Here is a 20,349-nt window from a genome sequence, read left to right on the forward strand (position 1 = left end):
TTTGCTGAGTTGGAGGCTGTGGCTGGCACAGGGAAACGGTGGCCAGACAAGGCCAGGGGCTCAAGCTGGGCTCTGTGGCCCCTCAGGTCATTTCACTCTTGTGAGCTCCCACGAGTTGGGGGCAGCTGCCTCCCATCTAACCCCTGACAGACCCCGGGGCGAGGTCACTAGTCCAAGGTCAGACAGCAGGTGAACACCAGTCTGGCCTTAGATCCTGATCACCCGCCTTGTGGTGGCTGCCCCGGGGCCACCAGGGGCCTCTGGACAGGAGCCTTGTGGGAATGGTGACTCCCTATGAGGGCTAGTTGGAGCCCGCCTTCCTTCCCTTCTCCCCCAGCAGCCTCCTGGTAGTTATCTGCCGAGCCAGGGTGGGTGGGGAGGCAGGAGGGCAGCTTGGCTTACGGCCCCTCCCAGACTCTGCCCTCTGGCCTCCACCCATCTCCTGGCCTCGGGTCTCCCACGGGCTCCACTGGAGTCTCGCTTCTCTTATTAGAGCCGCACTCAGGTTGTCTGGGGCCCAGAGAGGGGCAGTGACTTGGTCCAGAGCACCCGGCATCCTCACTGGGACTGGGACCCCCACCACCTCTGCAGGCCCCTCCCGCCTGGTTCACCCGAACAGGTGAGGCTGAGTGAGAGCTCAGTGGTACAAGGAAACTGACCGGGCCTCGGTTCCCCGACTTCAAAGGCCTGGCCCCTGGTAAAGGGCCGGCAGTCCCTGCGCTGGGCCATTTGCTTTGTGGAAACGTACATATGTATTCCACCATCTTCCATGGGGGCTGGGCAAAGCCTACTCTAATCTGCACTGTTCCTTGCCCCCTGGTCAGGGTCTTGCTCCCACGGTCCTGGGGCTGGGTCAAGAAGCCCCAGCCGGCCCAGTCCAACAGGCCTGGATTTGAACCCTGGCCGCCAGGGCCCAAGGCGGGTTCCTTAGCCGGGTACCAGGGCCCACCAGGGGCTCCCTCTGGGGGTGTCTGGCACTGAAATGGGAGAGTGCAGGATGTGGTCTGGGCAGGGCCTGGCACACTCGCGCCTGTGGGTGCCTCTCCCGTGAGCCCCCAGGACTGGTACAGCACTGTTTATACTGACTCAGTAACTGGTAGCTGCGAGGTTGGGGGGCTGGAAGCAGATGAGCCTCTGGTGGGTGGCGGGGGAAAGGTGTGCCGGGCGGCTGCGGGATATGGGCGGAGGAGTGCAGGTGCTTGGGCTCGGGTAGGGGCAGAAGGCAGGGGTGCTGGAGGCAGAGCCCCCACATTCAGCAGGCCCCAGAGCACCAGGCACTGAATTCTTACCCTGCCAGCCCCAGGCACTGAACGAAAGGGAGGGGAGCAGCGTAGGGGAAGGAGAGGTGGTGGTGTGCCATCTTACATGGGGTAAACTGAGGCCCAGGGAGGACTGAGCTGCTCTGAGATGGCCCAGGAGGCCGTGGGAAAGCAGGCACAGCCACCAGGCTGGCAGCCCGCCCGGTGACTCACCTCCCTCCCACTGCCCCGCTGCCTTTGATCCCCACGACCTGCCCCAGAGGTCAGCCGTCCCCATTCTGTGGACAAGCAGATGGAGGTGCAAGACATGGCTTGGGCCCCACAGTGACTCAACCCTGGCATCAGAGGCGGGGTTCCTGAGAGCCAGCTGCTTGTGTCTGTCCCCTCCCCACAATGCACCCCTTTCCCAGAGGCCCCCAGGGCTCTGTGGGTGGGAGGAGGTCTTCCCCACGGCCCTGTGGAGGTTGGGGCCCATCTTTCTCTGGGGTGGGGCCGTCCTGGGCACTGCAGGGTGCTGAGCAGCATCCCTGCCCCAACCTACTCCATGCCAGGAGCTCCCCCAACCAGTCACAGCCACGGATGTCCCCAAATATGGCCCAGTGTCTCCTGGGGAACAGAATCACCCCCCAGGTTGGCAAATTCCATGGACCCCGAAGAGACTCTACGTCCCCTGATTTTGCCTTGCTGAGGTGCTAGCAGGCCGCACACCTTCCACATGTGGCCCACACCTGTGATCCCAGCACCTTGGGAGGCCGAGGCAGGAGGATCGCTTGAGGCCGGGGGTTTAAGACCAGCCTGGGCAATCTAGCAAGACTTTATCTCTACAAAACATAAATTAAAAAAAAGAGAGAAATCCACACACACACTGAGTGTGGGGCAGTGAGGAGGTGAATCCCAGGAGCTGGGGGTTCCCTGGTTTATGCTGCCTGCCCCGTTGGGAGTTGATCCTGGTGACATGTGAGCAGGGACCGAGTCGATTTTTCCGTAATGCTCAGCACAGGGCTTGTCAGCCTGGACGCCGTGGCACTGGGGCGGGATAGGTCTCCCTGCTGCGTGGGGAGGGATGGGGCCTGAGTGCCTCTCCTCTCCTCTCCCCTGCAGGGGCAGAACCCCTTCGAGCTGGCCTTCTCCCTAGACCAGCCCCACCACGGAGACTCTGACTTTGGCCTGCAGTGCTCAGCCCGCCCTGGTGAGGGGCCCGAGGGGGAGGAGGGCACACGGCAGCCGCTGTCGCCGCCATGGCAATGGCCAGCCCCTGCAGGGGGGTGGGGGCCGGCCGGCCAGGGCCATGTCCTGAGCCCCCTGGGCGTGCCTCCTGGAACAGACATGCCCGCCAGCCAGCCCATCGACATCCCGGACGCCAAGAAGAGGGGCAAGAAGAAGAAGCGCGGCCGGGCCACCGACAGCTTCTCCGGCAGGTTTGAAGGTGAGCGGGGATGGCGGGCAGTGGGGGAGCCGGGAGTGGGGAACAGCCGGGGTCCCTCTCATGCCCGCCCCGCTGCCCGGCAGACGTCTACCAGCTGCAGGAGGATGTGCTGGGGGAGGGCGCTCATGCCCGAGTGCAGACCTGCATCAACCTGATCACCAGCCAGGAGTACGCCGTCAAGGTGGGCCCGCGGCCGCGCCCTGGGGAACCCAGCGCCTTGGGATCGGTGCTGAGCGGGGGTGGAAACTGTGTGTGGCATTCCGGCTCCCCGTCTTACAGCCGGGAAGACCCGTGTCTAAAAGCGGCCACCGGGCCCCAAGTCCAGTCGGGAATGACAGCGGGGGTGGCCCCTCTGGTACCAGGGTGGGGGCTTCAGTCAGAGGCACTGTGCCCATTGGGTCCCCTGGGCTGTCCCTGCCTCTGAGCCGTCCCTGAGGGTACGTGACAGTTTGGTTTCAAGGATCAAAATGCAATGTCATATCCCAGGGCCCAGAGGGGCTCTGCGTTTGGGGAACCTCAGTGCAGGCCCGTGAGAGCCCCCCGTGTCACCCTAGCCCCTGGTGGCTGCCGAACCCAGGGTGTGGCCGAAGGGCTGGGAGCAGGAGCCCTGTTGAGGCCCTGGTTGTGACCCTCTGACCTTGCGGGCCGGTTGGATCCTGTGTTCCAAGAAATCTTCCAGGCTTCCCTCGTGATCTGGCATCCGGCTCCCGGGCTGGGTGGGGTCCTGGGAGGGCTGGCTGCCTGGGAAAGAGGGCCAGGTGTGCCCTGGTGAGCAGGGCTCGCCAGGAGCCTGTGGGTCCTGGTGGATGGCCAGGCCAGAGCTTTCCTCTGAGAAGGAGGAGGAGGAAGAAGAGGGGTGGCCAGCCTGGGGAGGTTACTGGCCAGGTGCTGGGACCACAGCGGCAACAGGCAGGGACAGACACTGTACGGACGGTCCCTGCCTCCTGGGAGCCCCAGGCAGGCCAAGGCGATGGTGCAGGAGCATTAGGCCCCTCTGGAAGCACTTCTGCACAGCAGGCGTCCCTCTGAGCACAGCCCTCTCCTGGTGGCCCCATAGGCAGCCTTGCTTCCTGTCCTTGTTTGACAGATAGGGACACTGAGGTTCGGGGGGTTAGGTAGCCTGACTCATGCTGTGTGGCCTCTGGGGCTCCTAACTGGTGTCTCAGAGCACCTCCCTGGCCACATTGACCTGGTGTGGTCAGTGCTGGGATCTGCAGAGCCTGGGGGACTTCCTGCCGGAGGTGTTCTTGGCCACTGGCGTCTAGGAGTTGGTCCGGCCAGGTGGCAGTGGGAGGAGGAGGTGTTCTGGGCGAATCAGGCGAATCGCTGGGCCTGTGGGTCTGAGGAGCGTTCTATGGGGACTGGGGTGTGGGCCCTCTGCCCTCAGGGGGTCATGCTGCGGGAAGCCGCCTTGGGGTCACCTGGTGCTGTGAGGCTGCTGGCTGGATGCAGAGCCCCCATGCTGGGACCTCAGAATAGGCCCCTTCCATGCCAGGAGAGGCTGCGCCCCCTCCTAGAAGCAGCATTCTAGCCAGCCACCCAAGGGACAGGACGAGGTTCAGTTTTATCCAGAACCATCTGCAGTGCCTGCTGGGCACAGCTTTCAGCAGCGGCCTGGATGGTGGTATTTCAGGACACCCTGACGTCCAGTTGTTCTCTTGCCCCTCGCTGGGACAGTGTTGTTTGTCAGTATAGACACGGGACTGCAGAGGCAGGAGCCAGGGACTCACAGGTGGAATGCCACATCCCCACTGCCACCAGACCATCACAGTGGGCAGGGAAACCTGGGCAGAGTGCTCATGCAGCCAGCCACCCGCCCAGTGAGAGGGGCTAACATGTCCAGCCTGGGAGGAGGGTCCCAGCAGGTGCCAGGGGAAGCTGCAGATACTTCCTCACCCCACCTCTGTGAGTGAAGGTGGCAGGGAGCAGCTGGAGCTGCTGGGGGCAGTAGGGTGGCTTCCTGAGGCTCTGGGGCTCAGGGAGGCTGGATCCACCAGTGGCTGGGGCAGCCAACCAGGGCGGGCCCGAAACAGATATTGGCTGAGGCGGCGGGCAAGTGTCCGCCCAGGCTGGCACGGAGCTGGGGAGCAGGACTTGGTGCTGTGGCCACATGTGAGGTGGGGCCTGGTGGGCTGGCAGCCAGGTGTCCTGAGGCCTCCCTAGTTCTATGGGTCACCAGGGACTCGCCTTGTGGGGACAGAGGACTACAGCTGACTGTCTCTGGGTCAGGGAGGGTGGCCGCCCAGGGCAGGGAACCCTGACGTCCTGTGGGGGTATTTTGCAGAAGTCACAGGTCCCAAATATGTCTCTGAGGGCTGTCAGGGTCACAGGTGGAGAGCAGCCCCCACTGGCTTTTTTTTTTTTTTTTTTTTTTTGAGACGGAGTCTCACTCTGTCACCAGGCTGCTGGAGTGCAATGGCACAATTTCAGCTCCCTGCAACCTCCACCTCCCGGGTTTAAGTGATTCTCCTGCCTCAGCCTCACAAGTAGTTGGGATTACAGGTGCGCGCTACCACACCCAGCTAATTTTTGTATTTTCAGTAGAGGCCAGGATGGTCTCAGTCTCCTGACCTCACGATCCACCCGCCTCAGCCTCCCAAAGTGCTGGGATGACAGGCGTGAGCCCTGCTTTCTAGAGTTGCAGGGCATAAGTGTGGTGAATTCCAGCCGTGGCAGTGGAGTTTCTGGCCCCTTCTCGGCTATGAGCGTGCCACCAACTGAGGTGCTGTGTCCTTTCGCCTGTTTCAGATCATTGAGAAGCAGCCAGGCCACATTCGGAGCAGGGTTTTCCGGGAGGTGGAGATGCTGTACCAGTGCCAGGGACACAGGTAGGTGAGCCACCCTTGCCACAGCACTGGCCTGAGCCGTCTTTCAGCGGATGAAGGGCCTAGCGTCACATCACCCCCAGCAAGCGTCTGTAGAGCACCCAGTTTCCCAGGCCCTGCATTCCCCTCCCTGAAGCAGGCTGGCTGACAGCCCCAGGCAGGCAGTGTGAAGCTGGCCTATTGCCCCAGTCCCAGCCTCTGGTGGATGGGCCAGCACCAAGAGGGTGGGTCCCTCCTAGGCCGGGCAGCAGGTACCCAGGGGCCTCAGGAAGCCTCAGCTCCTCTCCTGCCCCCCATCCCCACCCCAGGAACGTTCTAGAGCTGATTGAGTTCTTCGAGGAGGAGGACCGCTTCTACCTGGTGTTTGAGAAGATGCGGGGAGGTACCTGGGGGCTCCAGGCTGTGAGGAGGGGGAGGGAGCTGGGAGGTATTATGGGATGGGGGCCTAGTGCCACCTGCAGAAGGGGGCTTGTGGGGTGAGTGTCCTGCCCAAATGGTGGCTTAGGGGTGAGGCCTTTGGGCCGGAGGAAGCCGGTGTGGGGGCGTCCCCGCCAAAGTGGAGGTGGGTGCTGGCCTTGCGGGGACTCGGAGATGACCTGCGTGTTCCCCCTGTCCTGCGCCGCCCTGCCTTGCCCTGTCCAGGCTCCATCCTGAGCCACATCCACAAGCGCCGGCACTTCAACGAGCTGGAGGCCAGCGTGGTGGTGCAGGACGTGGCCAGTGCCTTGGACTTTCTGCATAACAAAGGTAGGTGGTGACCCCGCCCGGAGTCTCCTAGGGCCGCCTGCCAAGGACTCCTGGAAGACCCCCAGCCCCTCACCCCCTCGTGATTCTGTGGCTTCTCCCCCAGGCATCGCCCACAGGGACCTAAAGCCGGAAAACATCCTCTGTGAGCACCCCAACCAGGTAGGCCAGTGGGGCCACCCGCGGGAGGGGCGGGCCGCGTGGGACCCCAGGCTCACGGCCCTCTTGGCCCCTCCCAGGTCTCCCCCGTGAAGATCTGTGACTTCGACCTGGGCAGCGGCATCAAACTCAACGGGGACTGCTCCCCTATCTCCACCCCGGAGCTGCTCACTCCGGTGAGGGCCCGCGGGGAGGGCTGGGGGCTCGGCCGCTTGCTCTGCGGTTGCATAACCTCGTGGAGCCTGGGCCACCCAGCAGCTCCAGGCCGCGGAGCTCGGGCTTCCGCCTAGCAACAGCCGCTGATTGGTTGGGCGGGGTGACGCGGCGGAGCCTCGAGCAGGCGCCCCCACCCGTCGGTGTTTGGCCTGGTGGGGCGGGGCCGCGGCGGGGGCGGGGCGAGCTCTGCACCTGCTGATTGGGCGGGGCGCGTTCCCGGCAGCCGTTGATTGGGCGGGCCGGGCGGGGCGGGGTCCGAGCCGGCTGGCGCAGGTGACCTGCAGTTACCCGTGCTCGGTTCCCACGTGATGCTGGGAAATCCCGGCCGACGCGCCCCTCCCCCGCCCGCAGTGCGGTTCGGCGGAGTACATGGCCCCGGAGGTGGTGGAGGCCTTCAGCGAGGAGGCCAGCATCTACGACAAGCGCTGCGACCTGTGGAGCCTGGGCGTCATCTTGTACATCCTGCTCAGCGGCTACCCGCCCTTCGTGGGCCGCTGTGGCAGCGACTGTGGCTGGGACCGCGGCGAGGCCTGCCCTGCCTGCCAGGTGCGGCGGCCCGCGCACCCTCCCCTCCTGGGCACCCTCCTCCCCCGGGCCTGCCCTGAATACCGCCTAACCCCAGGGGACCTGCCTTGCCCTGCCCTGCGCACCTTCTAAGTCTAGGGGGCCTGCCCCCTTTCCACCCCCTAACCCTCGGGGACCTGCCCTGTGTGCCCTCTAACCCACGGGGACCTGCTCTGTGTGCTCCCCAGACCCCCGGGGACCTACTCTGTACTCCCCCTAACCCCTGGGGACCTGCCTGGTGTGCCTTACTCTCTGATGCCATCCACAGGGCAGTGCCGCCCTGTCCTCCAGTTTCCTGAAGGCTTTTCAGGTTTGCCTGCCCAAAGGAAAACCCAGACAGGGTTCAGAGAGCTGAGAGGAGGAGTGAGAGGTGGTTTGGGGGCATCAGGCTCAGGCTGCCTGCCCACGGCTTAAGGCTCAGCATCTGTGGCCTGTGGCCCTTGGAACCAGGTCCCCCAGAGGTGCCTTTTTGTAAATCCAGCTCCACTTGGGTAGAGCCGACTCTCCTGGTCCGGCTCCCAGTCCCTTCCGCCCCAGGCATGCGTGGTGTAGGGTCTGGTGGTGGTTGGGGTCCTGATGGAGCCACGTGTCAGTGTACAGTATCCAGGTCCTTGGGCAGGTCTAAGCTCCCCTGTGTCCTGTGTCGCCAGAACATGCTGTTTGAGAGTATCCAGGAGGGCAAGTATGAGTTCCCTGACAAGGACTGGGCCCACATCTCCTGCGCTGCCAAAGACCTCATCTCCAAGCTGCTCGTCCGTGACGCCAAGCAGAGGCTGAGTGCCGCCCAAGTCCTGCAACACCCCTGGGTTCAGGGGGTGAGTGTCAGCCACACGGGCACCAGGGAGGGCATGGGGGGCTGCAGGGTGGCCTCAGAGCGAGCGTGGGAAGCCCTGAGGGTGTAGCCTGGACACCCTGAGATGCATTGAGGCCTGAGAGCGCAGGCTCTGCCCTAGGATGAGGGGTGCAGCTGAAATCCCCACCGCCCGCCTGTGCGCGGTGCCCACTAGCCAGGCAGGCAGCTCCCAGGAGCAGCTACTCAGAGAACCTTCCTGAAGGGTGGTGGGGACCTATACCCCGCAGCAAGCTGGAGTGAAGCGGGCAGCGAGCCCAGCTCACATAGACCCCAGCCCAGCCTGTCGTCAGTCTCAGGCCCAGGCTCTGCCTCCACCCCTCCCTGTGTGGCTTGCGATCCAGGAGGAGTCGGGTGTTTCTCCTGCCAGAGGTCATCTGAGCTGAGCTGCCACCCCAGGGAGTGAGGATTTACTAAAAATAGAAGCTGGGGTCACTGTATGTCCCCAGGCGAGGGGCTGGGGGCCTCCAAACTCCTCCCGGAAGCATCCAGAGACCCGTGGGTTAAGAGGGGGCGGAGGTGGGTTTGGGCTGGGAACAGCCGGAAGAGGTGGAGCTTGGGGCTCTGCCTCCACCCTCACTGGGTCCTGTAACACCAGGCCTCAGCCTGGCCCAGCCTCGGGTTCCCTGGGCAGGGGGACACGGAGCCTCGCCATAGGGACCTCGGGGCGGGCGCTTGGCTCCCAGGGCACCTGGGTGCACTCCTGGTCTCCGGTGGGGTCCTGGTGATGGGATGGGCACGGCATCCCTTGGGCCAGACACCCCACTCAGCGCCCCAGGCGGCCCCAGCTGCTCTCCAGCTCTGCCCCCACCCACTCTCGTTGCAGTGTGCCCCGGAGAACACCTTGCCCACTCCCATGGTCCTGCAGAGGTGAGGCCGCAGGGGTGCTCGGGACCCCTGAGTCCAGGGGGCGGGGTTGCTAGGTTAAGACACTTGTGAAAGACCCGGAGAGCTGCTTTGGGGTCGGGGAGGCAGGCAAGCCTGGTGACTCAGTGGCGCTCCCAGTGGGGCCCTGGCCCTCAGAGGAGCCTCAGGGTGGGGGCTGGGATGGGAGCATGAAGCCCCTCCCCCCAGGGCCTTGCACAGACTCCAGGGGTCCCCTAAGGGGTGCCTCCTCGGTGACCACCTACCCGCACCCCGTTTCCCAGGAACAGCTGTGCCAAAGACCTCACGTCCTTCGCGGCCGAGGCCATCGCCGTGAACCGGCAGCTGGCCCAGCATGACGAGGACCTGGCGGAGGAGGAGGCCGCGGGGCAGGGCCAGCCCGTCCTGGTCCGAGCTACCTCACGCTGCCTGCAGCTGTCTCCACCCTCCCAGTCCAAGTTGGCGCAGCGGCGGCAAAGGGCCAGCCTGTCCTCGGCCCCCGTGGTCCTGGTGGGAGACCGTGCCTGACCCTCCCGTCTTCCCTCTGTACATAGGTTGCCCGTCCCCCAATCAAATCTAAAGGTTTTTTAAGCTATCGCCAGCCGGTGTCCAGCGGGCTGCCCCTCCTCTGGCTGGATTCCCAGGCACTAAGCTCAGCTCAGGGGGGCGTTTTCTAGAAGGTTTTTGCTTTTGGGTTTTTTTTTCCCATTTCCACCCCTCCCCGTTATTTTTTCCTTTGGATGGTTAAAAGCAACGCAGGCACCCGGTGAGGTGAGCAGAGGGTAGGTGGCTGGGCTTGTCCCCTCCCCGGCCCCCCGCCCTGTTCACCTCTACTGTGAAGGTGCCCCCAGGTCACCTGTGCCGCCCGCCATCTGCCCACATGGCTTGCAGTGACTCAGGAGAGCAGGCCCACAGCGTTTGCCATCTTGCAGAGCTAGGGAGGGGCACAGGACCCTGTCCCCGTGTTCCCTCCCAGCCCCCAGTATTTCAGGGACAGGCTCTTCCCCTCTATCCCTCACCCTGAGAGCACCCCTGGTGGCTTGGTTGGGGAGGGGAGGGGGTGCCTGTCTCCAGAGGGGCCAGGCAGGCAGGTGGCGGGCAGCTCACCCACCCACCCCATGGGATCCCCCAGCCCTTCACCTGCGCCTGCCTTGTCCCCATGCTAGTTGACAATCGGGTCTTCCTGCAAGGCCCGTCTGTCTGTCCAGGACTCCTGGTGGCCAGATTCGGCCTCCGACCTTGACCTTAAACTGCAGCTGACCCCAGGGGCTAGCCGCTGCCCCTCCCCACCACACCAGGGCCCGAGACAGCAGGAGCCCCGCCCAGCCCGAAGCCATTTCCACCGCAGCAGGCAGAGGGGCTGGATAGGCACTGTCAGCCAATGTGGGGGGTCCTGAAGACACCCCCTTGGGGCACCCGAGTGCCCCTTCTCAGGGCTCAGTCTGACCGTAGCCACGTCCTGCCTCGCGCCGCCCCTCAGGCCTGGCCTGGAAGCTCCGTCAGCTCCGTCCTTGTCCTTAGAGCTGAGCCCAGACCCCAGGGTCTGGCCGAATCCCACCCTCAGGGCAGTGTTTTTGGTCTGCCACCTTCAGGAAAATGGCCGCGGCCTCGGCCTCCCTTCGGGCACCCAGGAATGGGGGGGTCTGCTCAGTCCCCCCACCCTCCATGCTCCGACCCCCGAGGGCTGCGGAGCCTGCCGCCTCTCCCCGCGGGTGGGGACGTTCTATGCAATACAGGGTTCCACTTTAGAAGTGCGCGGGGCTGTGCTGTGGGGGCAGCTAGGGTCACCGCCCGCCCTTCCCAGCGCAGCCCCCCGAACTCCACAGCTGGGGCAGTCCCTCTGGCTTCTAAATCCGCGGTCGGATTCTTCGTCGTGTTTAGTTTTTTAGGTTTTTTTTTTTTTTTTTTTTTTTTTTTTTAAGGAAAACAAAAACATCAGTTGACTTTGCTTCCCTGTTCTTGAAGAATACTTGAATGTTGGGGGGGCCTGGGGGTGGGGGCCTCGGAGACCGTCTGCCCAGCCCTGGTGCCCCTCCTGAATCTCGTACGATGGTCACAGACCGGTGGCCATGGGGGTGCTCTACCCTCCCTGGTCCCCGCTGCCCATATCTGTGGACTACCCCTTCCAAAGACCCCTGGGGGTGGGGCAGGCCGCCCACCCCTTTCCCCCATCTCTCCCGTCGGTGATTCCATGTTTTGTAACGGGGGATTCTCTGCCTTTTTGTATCAAAGAACAAGCAAATGGACCCCCGCCCGCTGCAGGCGCCCACAGCCATCGGGTCTCCAAAGCTGAGCAGCTAGCAGCCTTTTTTTTTTCTTTCTTTCTGAAGGTGGGACAGTCACTTCCTCCTCCCTCCCCACCCCTGTCGCATCCTTGTGCGACCTGGAGGACTGGTCAGAACCATTACTGTGAATGAGTGAAGATCCTGGAGGACCGTGGGCCCCAGGCCAGCTCCCAGCACTGGGGGACGGTGAACGGCCATGTGTTAATGTTACGATGTTTTTAAAAGAAAAAAAAAAAAAAAAAACTCAAAGTTTTTTTAAAGTGGGGGAGAAACATCCAAGCACTTTAATTCCGTTGTACCAGGTGAACTGATGGAGCTCAGAAGTTTCCCTTTACACCAACTGTCAATGCCGGAATTTTGTATTCTGTTTTGTAAAGATTTAATAAAAGTCAAAAAACCTGCTGTGTGTGCCTGAGTTCTAGTTTTCTGTCACCGCATAAGGAGCCATCCACAACCAATTGGTGCAAAACCACGTTGTTGCTGGTGATGCTGTGAGTCAGGAGTTTTGAGGGGGTGCGCTTTTGTGGGGTCTGTCTCTGCTCCAGGATACCTGGATGCACTGCTGGGAAGACAGGCAAAAAGCTGAGTTCGGCTGGGAGCGGTGGCTCACGCCTGTAATTACCCAGCACTTTGGGAGGCAGAGGCGGGCAGATCACGAGGTCAGCAGTTCTAGACCAGCCTAATGAACGGTGAAACCCCGTCTCTACTAAAAATACAAAAATTAGCCGGGCATGACGGTGCACACCTGTAATCCCAGCTACTCAGGAGGCTGAGGCAGGAGAATCACTTGAACCCGGGAGGCAGAGGTTGCAATGAGCCGAGATTGCGCTACTGCACTCCAGCCTGGATGACAGAGCGAGAGTCCATCTCACACACACACACACACACAAAAGCTGAGCTCTTCATAGGTGGCCTCATTCCTGCGAGCTGGGGCGACTCCAATGCAGGGCTCAGCTACTTTTGTTTTTTGTTTTGTCTTTTTTGAGATGGAGTCTCGCTCTGTTGCCCAGGCTGGAGTGCAGTGGCGAGATCTTGGCTCACTGCAACCTCTGCCTCCTGGGTTCAAGCGAGTTGGCCTCAGCTTTCCAAGTAGCTGGGATTACAGGCAAGTGCCATCACGCCTGGCTAATTTTTGTATTTTTAGTAGAGATGGGGTTTCACCATATTAGCCAGGCTGGTCTCGAACTCCTGCCTCTGTGATCTGCTCGCCTCGGCCTCCCAAAGTGCTGGGATTACAGGTGTGAGCCACTGCACCCTGCCCTTTTTTTTTTTTTTTTTTTAAAGACAGGATATCAGCCAGATGCAGTGGCTCATGCCTGTAATCCCAGCACTTTGGGAGGCCAAGGCAGGCAGATCACTTGAGGTTTGGCCAACATGATGAAACTCTGCCTCTACTGAAAATACAAAAATTAGCCCGGTGTGGTGCAACATGCCTGTAATCCCAGCTACTCCGGAGGCTGAGACACAAGAATTGCTTGAACCTGGGAGGCGGAGGCTGCAGTGAGCCGAGATGGTGCCACTGCACTCCGGTCTGGGCGATGAGCGAGATTGTCTCAAAAAAAAAAAAACAGGCCCGGCGCAGTGGCTCGCCTGTAATCCCAGCATTTTGGGAGGCCGAGGTGGGAGGATCACGAGGTCAGGAGATCGAGACCATCCTGGCTAACACAGTGAAACCCCATCTCTACTAAAAATACAAAAAAAAAAAATTAACCAGGCGTGGTGGCGGGCACCTGTAGTCCCAGCTACTCAGGAGGCTGAGGCAGGAGAATAGAGTGAACCTGGGAGGCAGAGCTTGCAGTGAGCCGAGATCGCACCACTGCACTCCAGACTGGGCGACACAGAGCAAGACTCTGTCTCAAAAAACAAAACAAAACAAAACAAAACAAAACCCAGGCATGGTGGTGGACACCTGTGGTCCCAGCTGCATGGGAGGCCGAAGCAGTTGGACAACTTGAGCCCAAGGAGGTAGAGGCTGCAGTGAGCCGTGATCATGCCACTGACTCTAGGCTGGGTAATAGAGTGAGACCCTGTCCTTTTTTTTTTTTTTTTTTTTGAAACAATCTCATTCACAGCGCAGGCTGGATGGAGAGCAGTGATGCTGTCTCGGCTCACTGCAACCTCTGCCTCCTGAGTTCAGCGATTCTCCTGCCTCAGCCTCCCGAGTAGTTTGGGATTATAGGTGTGCATCACCACAGCCCAGCTAATTTTTTGTATTTTTTTTTTCCTTTTTGAGACAGAGTTTCGATCTTGTTGCCCAGGCTGGAGTGCAAAGGCGTGATCTCAGCTCACCACAACCTCTGCCTCCCAGGTTCAAGTGATTCTCCCGCCTCAGCCTCCCGAGTAGCTGGGATCACAGACATGTGCCACCATACCTGGCTAATTTTGTATTTTTAGTAGAGTCGGGGTTTCTCCATGTTGGTCAGGCTGGTCTTGAACTCCCAGCCTCAGGTAATCTGCCCACCTCGGCCTCCCAAAGTGCTGAGATTACAGGCGTGAGCCACCGCGCCAAGCCAATTTTTTGTATTTTTAGTAGAGACAGGGTTTCGCTATGTTGGCCAGGCTGGTCTGGAACTCCTGGCCTCAAGTGATCCAGCTGCCTCGGCCTCCCAGCGTGCTGGGATTACAGGCGCGAGCCACCACACCCAGTCAGGGCTCAGCTGCGAGCTGTTAACCAGGGCCAGCGCCTGCAGGGAGCCTCCCCGTGTGGCTTGGGCTTCCCCACAACATGGCAGCTGTGTTCCCAAGCTCGGTCTCCAGTAAGCAGGGTTCCAAGCGAACAAAGCAGAAGCTGCCAGGCTGACTTCTGAGAAGCCAGGCGGCGCCACCCCCGCCACCTTCTCTGGTTTCACAGGAGACGCGAGGCCCGCCCAGGTTCAAGGGAAGGGGAAGGGCAGGGTCTCCTCCTGGGAGAGGGTGAGAGACGTTGTTGCCGCTGCCTTGGGACTGTGCAACCTAACAAGTCCTAGTAATTCTAACCTTCTGCACATGGCCGGCCCCTGCCTGCTTTAGGGTTCATCCCCTCAGCCATTATTAAGTTTTTGTTGCAGGCAGAACGCTGTGCTGGGGCTGGTGGCAGAGAAGATCGGCTGGACAGCCAAGGGCTGACCTCAGATCCTGGAGTTGGGTGTAGACCAGGAAGGGCTTCCTGGAGGCGGGAGCGGAAGGAAGACAGCCAAGCCTGGTGGTTAAGGAGGCCAGCCTGGGCTGAAATCCCAGCCGTATCCAGGCTACTGTGTGCCTCAGTTTCCGGATCCATCAAGCGGGAGCCAAGGGCAGCCAGGTGAGCTAGGGGCTGGTAGCGCAGTGTAGGGACAAAACCCAGCAAGAAAGAAACCGATGACGTCGCCTTAGGGGGCGGGACTTGAGGGCTGGAGGGGGCGAGGCTTGGCGTCTGGGAGTGGGACTTGTTATATGGGGGCGGAGCCTTGGACTTGGCGGGCGGAGCTTGGAATCTGAAGGGACCGGGGGCCTCGTCTGGGGCGAGGTTTGTGGCCTGGAGGGGCGGGGCTTGGGGAGGATCCCAGAGGGGGCGGGGCTTGTGTATTGGGTGGGGTTTGAGGCCTGGAAGGCAGAGACTTATGGCCTGGGGGGCGGAGCTTTTGCCTGGAGGGAGCGGGGCTCACGAACTGGAGGTGGAGGTGAGGCTTGTGTCTGGGGCCAGGTTTCGGCCTGGAAAGGCGGGGCTTCCTGTCTGGAGGGGCGGGGTTTGGGCCTGGAGGGGGCTGGAGGCAAGAGAGATGGCGCTCAGGACGGGAGGGTTCCCTGCCCTGCCCCAGGAGCCTGCATGGGAGAAGGCGTGAAGAAGTGAAGGAAGCTTATGGTACTTGCACACCGAGAGGCTGGAGCGCGAGAGTAAGCACCGTGTGGGGACACACCCGACCACGGCGGGGGAGGGGGCTGCACCCCAAAGGCAACAGGGAACCTAGGCAGCATTTTATTTTTTCAGATAACAGCTTTACTGTGGTAAAACTCAGCACCTGGCCGGGTGCGGTGGCTCACTCACGGAATCCCAGCACTTTGGGAGGCCGAGGCGGGAGGATCACCTGAGGTCAGGAGTTTGAGACCAGCCTGGCCAACATGGTGAAACCCCATCTCCACTAAAAATACAAAATTAGCCGGGCGTGGTGGCAGGTGCCTGTAATCCCAGCTGCTGGGGAGGCTGAGGCAGGAGAATTGCTTGAGCCCAGGAGGCTGAGGTTGTAGTGAGCCGAGATTGCGCCACTGTACTCCAGCCTGGGCAACATAGCGAGACTCCTTCTAAAAAAAGAAAAAAAAAATCTCAGCACCGCTGTTCACCCACTTCTTCTAAAATTCAATGGTTTTAGCACATGCAAAGTTGTGCAACCTTCGCCTCTAATCCAATTCTGCAACACTCTCATCACCCGGAAAAGCAAACCTGGCCCACCGGCAGTCACTGCCTTTCCCCACCTCCCCAGCCCCCGGTGGCCTCTAGTGCACTGTCTCTGGGGATTTGCCTGTTCTGGACTTTTGATGTGAATGGCCCTGGGGTGGATTCCAGCAGGGCCTAGAAGAGGAAGGGTCCAGGGAGACCCAGGTGGAGCAAAGACCATGGCCATGGCCAGGAGGGACCCAGCCCTGCAGGGCTGACTGCTGGGGAAGGTGAAGGGTAGGCTGGGCACCGGGGGTCGGTCACCCCCTGCAGGGTACTTCGTGGCTACCCCACGGTCCCGACTGAACCCCATGACCCATGAAGTCCTTCTAGCCCTGTTTTGCAGCTGCAGTGGGAGGGAGGGGCCCAGGGTCCTCCGCTAGCTTCCCCCACAGCCTCAAGGCACACACTAGAAATCCAGGTTCCGAGCTGTCACCTGGAGCAGGGGCTATGGGGCTGGCAAGATGACTGCCAACCCGGGCCTCAGTTTCCCCATCTGGAGAACAGAGGGCTGAGTCAGATGACCACAGGGCGGGGCCTGGCCAGACCTCTACCCTGGACAGTGGCAGCCCGCAGAAACCCAGAGGGTCCCAGCCCCCAGGTTTTCTCTGGGTGCTGCAGCCAACCTGGCTGAGCCTCATCGGAGCTGGGGATGGCTCTCCCTCCTTAGCCCCATCCCTAGGGTCTCTCCTCTCTGGCTTTGGTCTTCCCTGTCTTCTCCTCCTTTCCCCCTATCACACCCTTTGAATCTCAACTCCCAAGTCTCCTCTCAAAATCACCCCCACTTTTGTCCTCCCCCCCACTGCTACCCCAGGCCAAGGCCTCAGACTCCTTGCTGACCTTCCAGCCCCCATTCCTGCCTCTGCCTCCTTTCTCCTAGTGACTTAAAACCATTCACAGGCCGGGCGTGGTGGCTCACGCTTGTAATCCCAGCACTTTGGGAGGCCGAGGCGGGCGGATCACGAGGTCAGGAGATCGAGACCACGATGAAACCCCGTCTCTACTAAAAATACAAAAAAAAATTAGCCGGGCGTGGTGGCGGGCGCCTGTAGTCCCAGCTACTCGGAGAGGCTGAGGCAGGAGAATGGTGTGAACCCGGGAGGCGGAGCTTGCAGTGAGCTGAGACTGTGCTACTGCACTCCAGCCTGGGCGACAGAGCGCGACTCGGTCTCAAAAAAAAAAAAAAAAAAAAAACCATTCACAGCCCTCCCCTACTCTAACACTTCCCATGGCTCCCCATTGCCCATAGCACAAAAACAAAGTACCACCTAGTTTAGGTTCAAATAATAATAATAATAATAATTTTATTTAGTCCGGGTGCAGTGGCCCACACTGTAATCTCAATACTTTGGAAGGCTGAGGTGGGAGGATTGCTTGAGCCCAGGAGTTCAAGGCTCAGGGCACCCAGCCTCCCAGCCTCCCCCTCAAACTCTGCCCTCCTCTCAGTTTCTCCAGCCCCAGCTCATTCTGGACGCCGGGCCTATGCACCTGCTCCCCCTTCCAGTGGGGCCTCCCCAACATCCTCTGCACCTGGTTTCTCCTCTGCACCCTTCAGCCCCCAGATCTGGGATCACTTCCGGAGGTGCTCCCTAGAAGCTCGGGCCGCGTTGCAGCCGCATGCCCATCCGTGAACGTTCCTCGCCCCGGGTTACTCATCCGCCACACTCGAAGGCGGGCTGAGCTCAGCTGTCTCCTCCTTTGTCCTAGTTTGTGACCTCGCACATAACAGATTGAATGAATGAATGAATGAATGAAGGCACACAGCCCCACCCGGCCATCCTCGGGGCTCCCTGGCCTGCTGCCCTTGTCCCTTGCCCAGCCTGGCTTGTGTGTAGGAAGTGTGGGAGGTGCCATAGGCCGAGTCACTTCCCTCCCAGGTGGCACTGAGCCCCACCCAGCCCTGCCAGGCCCCCCCGCTGACCGCTGCCTGCCCCCGGCCGCCTGCCAGGAACAGCTTGTCTTCTGAGCTGCTGCTCTCAATCCTGTTTTTGTGGTTTCCTCTCTGCCAATCCCGCCCTCTTCCAGTCTCTTCTCATAGAGTGGCAGGAAAATTCTGGAGCTGGAGGAACTGGGAGTCTTTCACAGGCTGTGACCGAGGCCACCTCCAGCCTCTAGAGCCCAGTCTGCCCCTCTGTGAAGGGAACCACCAGCTCTGGCTCACAGGTGCCCAGGCCAGGGTCCGCCCACGTGTCCCACCGGGTCAGGGGCGGGAGCAAATTGAGTCCTTCATGGCAAAATCACCTCTACATCGCAGCAGTGATTCGGGGATCCTTTGAAAAGACAGCAGCACCCGCTACTGCACGGCACAGATTGTCAGAGAAACCGGGTGTGGGGTGTGGACTGTGCGGAATCCCTGTGACCTTCCCAATTTCTTTGAAACCCCAAAGCTGTTCTTTAAAAAAATACTGGCTGTGCGTGGGGGCTCATGCCTGTAATCTCAGCACTTTGGGAGGCCGAGGCGGGTAGATACCTGAGGTCAGGAGTTCGAGACTAGCTTGGCTAACATGGTGAAACCCCGTCTCTACTAAGAGTAAAAAAATTAGCCAGGCGTGGTGGCGGGCGCCTGTACTCCCAGCTACTCGGAGAGGCTGAGGCAGGAGAATGGCGTGAACCCGGGAGGCGGAGTTGCAGTGAGCAGATGCGCATGACCCAGCCTGGCGACAGAGCAAGACTCTAAAAAAAAAAAAAAAAAAAAAAAAAAAAAAAAAGCGAAGGAGGATTGCAGTGAGCTGACATTGCACCCCAGCCTAGACAACAAGAGCAAGACTCTGGCAAAAACAAAAAGAAAAAACAAAACAAAACAAAACATTTTTTTTTCCGTACCAATAGTGCTCCTGCAAACATGGTGAATGTTCCGAAAACACAGGTTCTTTTTGAGACGACGTCTCCCTTTCTTGCCCAGGCTGGAGTGTGGTGGCACGATCTCAGCTCACTACGACCTCCATGTCCTGGGTTCAAGCGATTCACCTGCTCAGCCTCCTGAGTGGCTGGGATTGCAGGCACAGGCCATCACGCCCAGCTAACTTTTTCTGTGTGTGTGTGTGTGTGTGTGTGTGTGTGTGTGTGTGTGTGTGTGTGTAGCAGAGATGGGGTTTCTCCGTGTTGGCCAGGCTGGTCTCAAACTCCCGACCTCAGGTGATCTGCCTGCCTCGGCCTCCCAAAGTGCTGAGATTACAGGCGTGAGCCACTGCGTCCGGCCCCAAGAGCCTTTCTTATTTTTTCTTTTTTTTTTTTCTTTGAGATGGAGTCTCTCTCTGTCGCCCAGGCTGGAGTGCAGTGGTGCAATCTCGGCTCACTGCAAGCTCCGCCTCCCGGGTTCACGCCATTCTCCTGCCTCAGCCTCCCCAGTAGCTGGGACTACAGGCGCCCGCCACCACACCCGGCTAATTGTTTGTATTTTTAGTACAGACGGAGTTTCGCCTTGTTAGCCAGGCTGGTCTCAAACTCCCCACCTCAGGTGATCCGCCTACCTCACCCTCCCAAAGTGCTGGGATTACAGGCGTGAGCCACTGCATCCAGCCCCAAGAGCCTTTCTGTAAGAAGTGTGGCCAGCGCCAATCCCACAAAGCGAGGTGGCGCTAGAGGAGCAAGGACTCTCTCTGTGCCCAGGGAAAGTGGCCTTACCACAGGAAGCAGAGTGGCTGTGGTAGGCGGACTAAGTCGATTTTCCAGAAAAAGCTAAAACCACGAAGAAAATTGTGCCGAGGTGGCCGGGCGCAGTGGCTCACGCCTGTAATCCCAGCACTTTGGGAAGCCGAGGCGGGTGGATCACGAGGTCAGGAGATCAAGACCATCCTGGCTAACAGGGTGAAACCCCGTGTCTACTAAAAATACAAAAAATTAGCCGGGCGTGGTGGCGGGCGCCTGTAGTCCCAGCTACTCTGGAGGCTGAGGCAGGAGAATGGCGTGAACCCGGGAGGCGGAGCTTGCAGTGAGCCGAGATTGCACCACTGCACTCCAGCCTGGGAGACAGCAAGACTCTGTCTCAAAAAAAAAAAAAAAAGAAAATTGTGCCAAGGTGTAACTGCCTTGAGCCCCACTGTGGCGAGGGGCAAGCCTGAGCTGGGAGGAGATAAACCATGAGACTGAGAAATAGTCAGCAGACCCGTTCACAGCGCCATCGTTTTTATTTTTTTTTTTTTATTTTTTGAGACGGAGTCTCACTCTGTCACCCAGGCTGGAGTTCAGTGGTGAGATCTCGGCTCACTGCAACCTCTGCCTCCTGGGTTCAAGCAATTCTCATGCCTCAGCCCCCTGGGTAGCTGAGATTATAGACACGTGCCACCACGCTCGGCTAATTTTTGTATTTTTAGTGGAAAACGGGTTTTGCCATGGGGTCCAGGCTGGTCTTGAACTCCTGACCTCAGGTGATCCACCCACTTTAGCCTCCCAAAGTGTTGGAATTACAGGCGTGAGCCACTGCACGTGGACTTTTTTTTTTTTTTTTTTTTTTTTGTGACAGAGTCTTGCTCTGTCGCCCAGGCTGGAGTTCAGTAGTGCAATCTTGGCACACTGCAACGTTCGCCTCCCAGGTTCAAGCGATTCTCCTGCCTCAGCCTCCCGAGTAGCTGGGATTACAGGTGCCCACCACCATGCCTGGCTAATTTTTGTCTTTTTAATAGAGACAGGATTTCACCATGGTGGCCAGGCTGATCTCAAACTCCTGTCCTCAGGTTATCCGCCCGCCTCAGCCTCCCAAAGTTCTGGGATTACAGGTGTGAGCCACCATGCCCGGATGGATAATAATAATAATAATTTTATTTAGGC

General features: G+C 59.9%; 1 protein-coding gene across 1 annotated transcript; it reads left to right on the top strand.

Moving 5' to 3' along the window:
* The first annotated feature begins 2,074 nt into the window (after positions 1-2,074).
* On the top strand, positions 2,075-11,594 carry MKNK2 (MAPK interacting serine/threonine kinase 2). The gene is made up of 12 exons (XM_030795918.1): positions 2,075-2,448; positions 2,584-2,685; positions 2,769-2,866; positions 5,434-5,513; positions 5,819-5,892; positions 6,153-6,257; positions 6,361-6,416; positions 6,494-6,589; positions 6,981-7,175; positions 7,844-8,008; positions 8,870-8,913; positions 9,192-11,594. Exons 2-12 carry the CDS (start codon positions 2,586-2,588, stop codon positions 9,433-9,435), a joined length of 1,257 nt encoding a protein of 418 aa, XP_030651778.1. The 5' UTR covers positions 2,075-2,448; positions 2,584-2,585; the 3' UTR covers positions 9,436-11,594.
* Positions 11,595-20,349: the final 8,755 nt, after the last annotated feature.

The sequence above is a fragment of the Nomascus leucogenys genome, chromosome 17, assembly GCF_006542625.1.
Source record: "Nomascus leucogenys isolate Asia chromosome 17, Asia_NLE_v1, whole genome shotgun sequence".
Lineage (NCBI taxonomy): Eukaryota > Metazoa > Chordata > Mammalia > Primates > Hylobatidae > Nomascus > Nomascus leucogenys.

Excerpts from the sequence above, each read along its gene's own strand:
- MKNK2 (XM_030795918.1), top strand. The coding sequence starts at position 2,586 with ATGCCCGCCAGCCAGCCCATCGACATCCCGGACGCCAAGAAGAGGGGC. Across the intron at positions 2,686-2,768 it reads CTTCTCCGGCAGGTTTGAAG|ACGTCTACCAGCTGCAGGAG; the intron begins GTGAGCGGGGAT and ends GCTGCCCGGCAG. Across the intron at positions 8,009-8,869 it reads AACACCCCTGGGTTCAGGGG|TGTGCCCCGGAGAACACCTT; the intron begins GTGAGTGTCAGC and ends CTCTCGTTGCAG.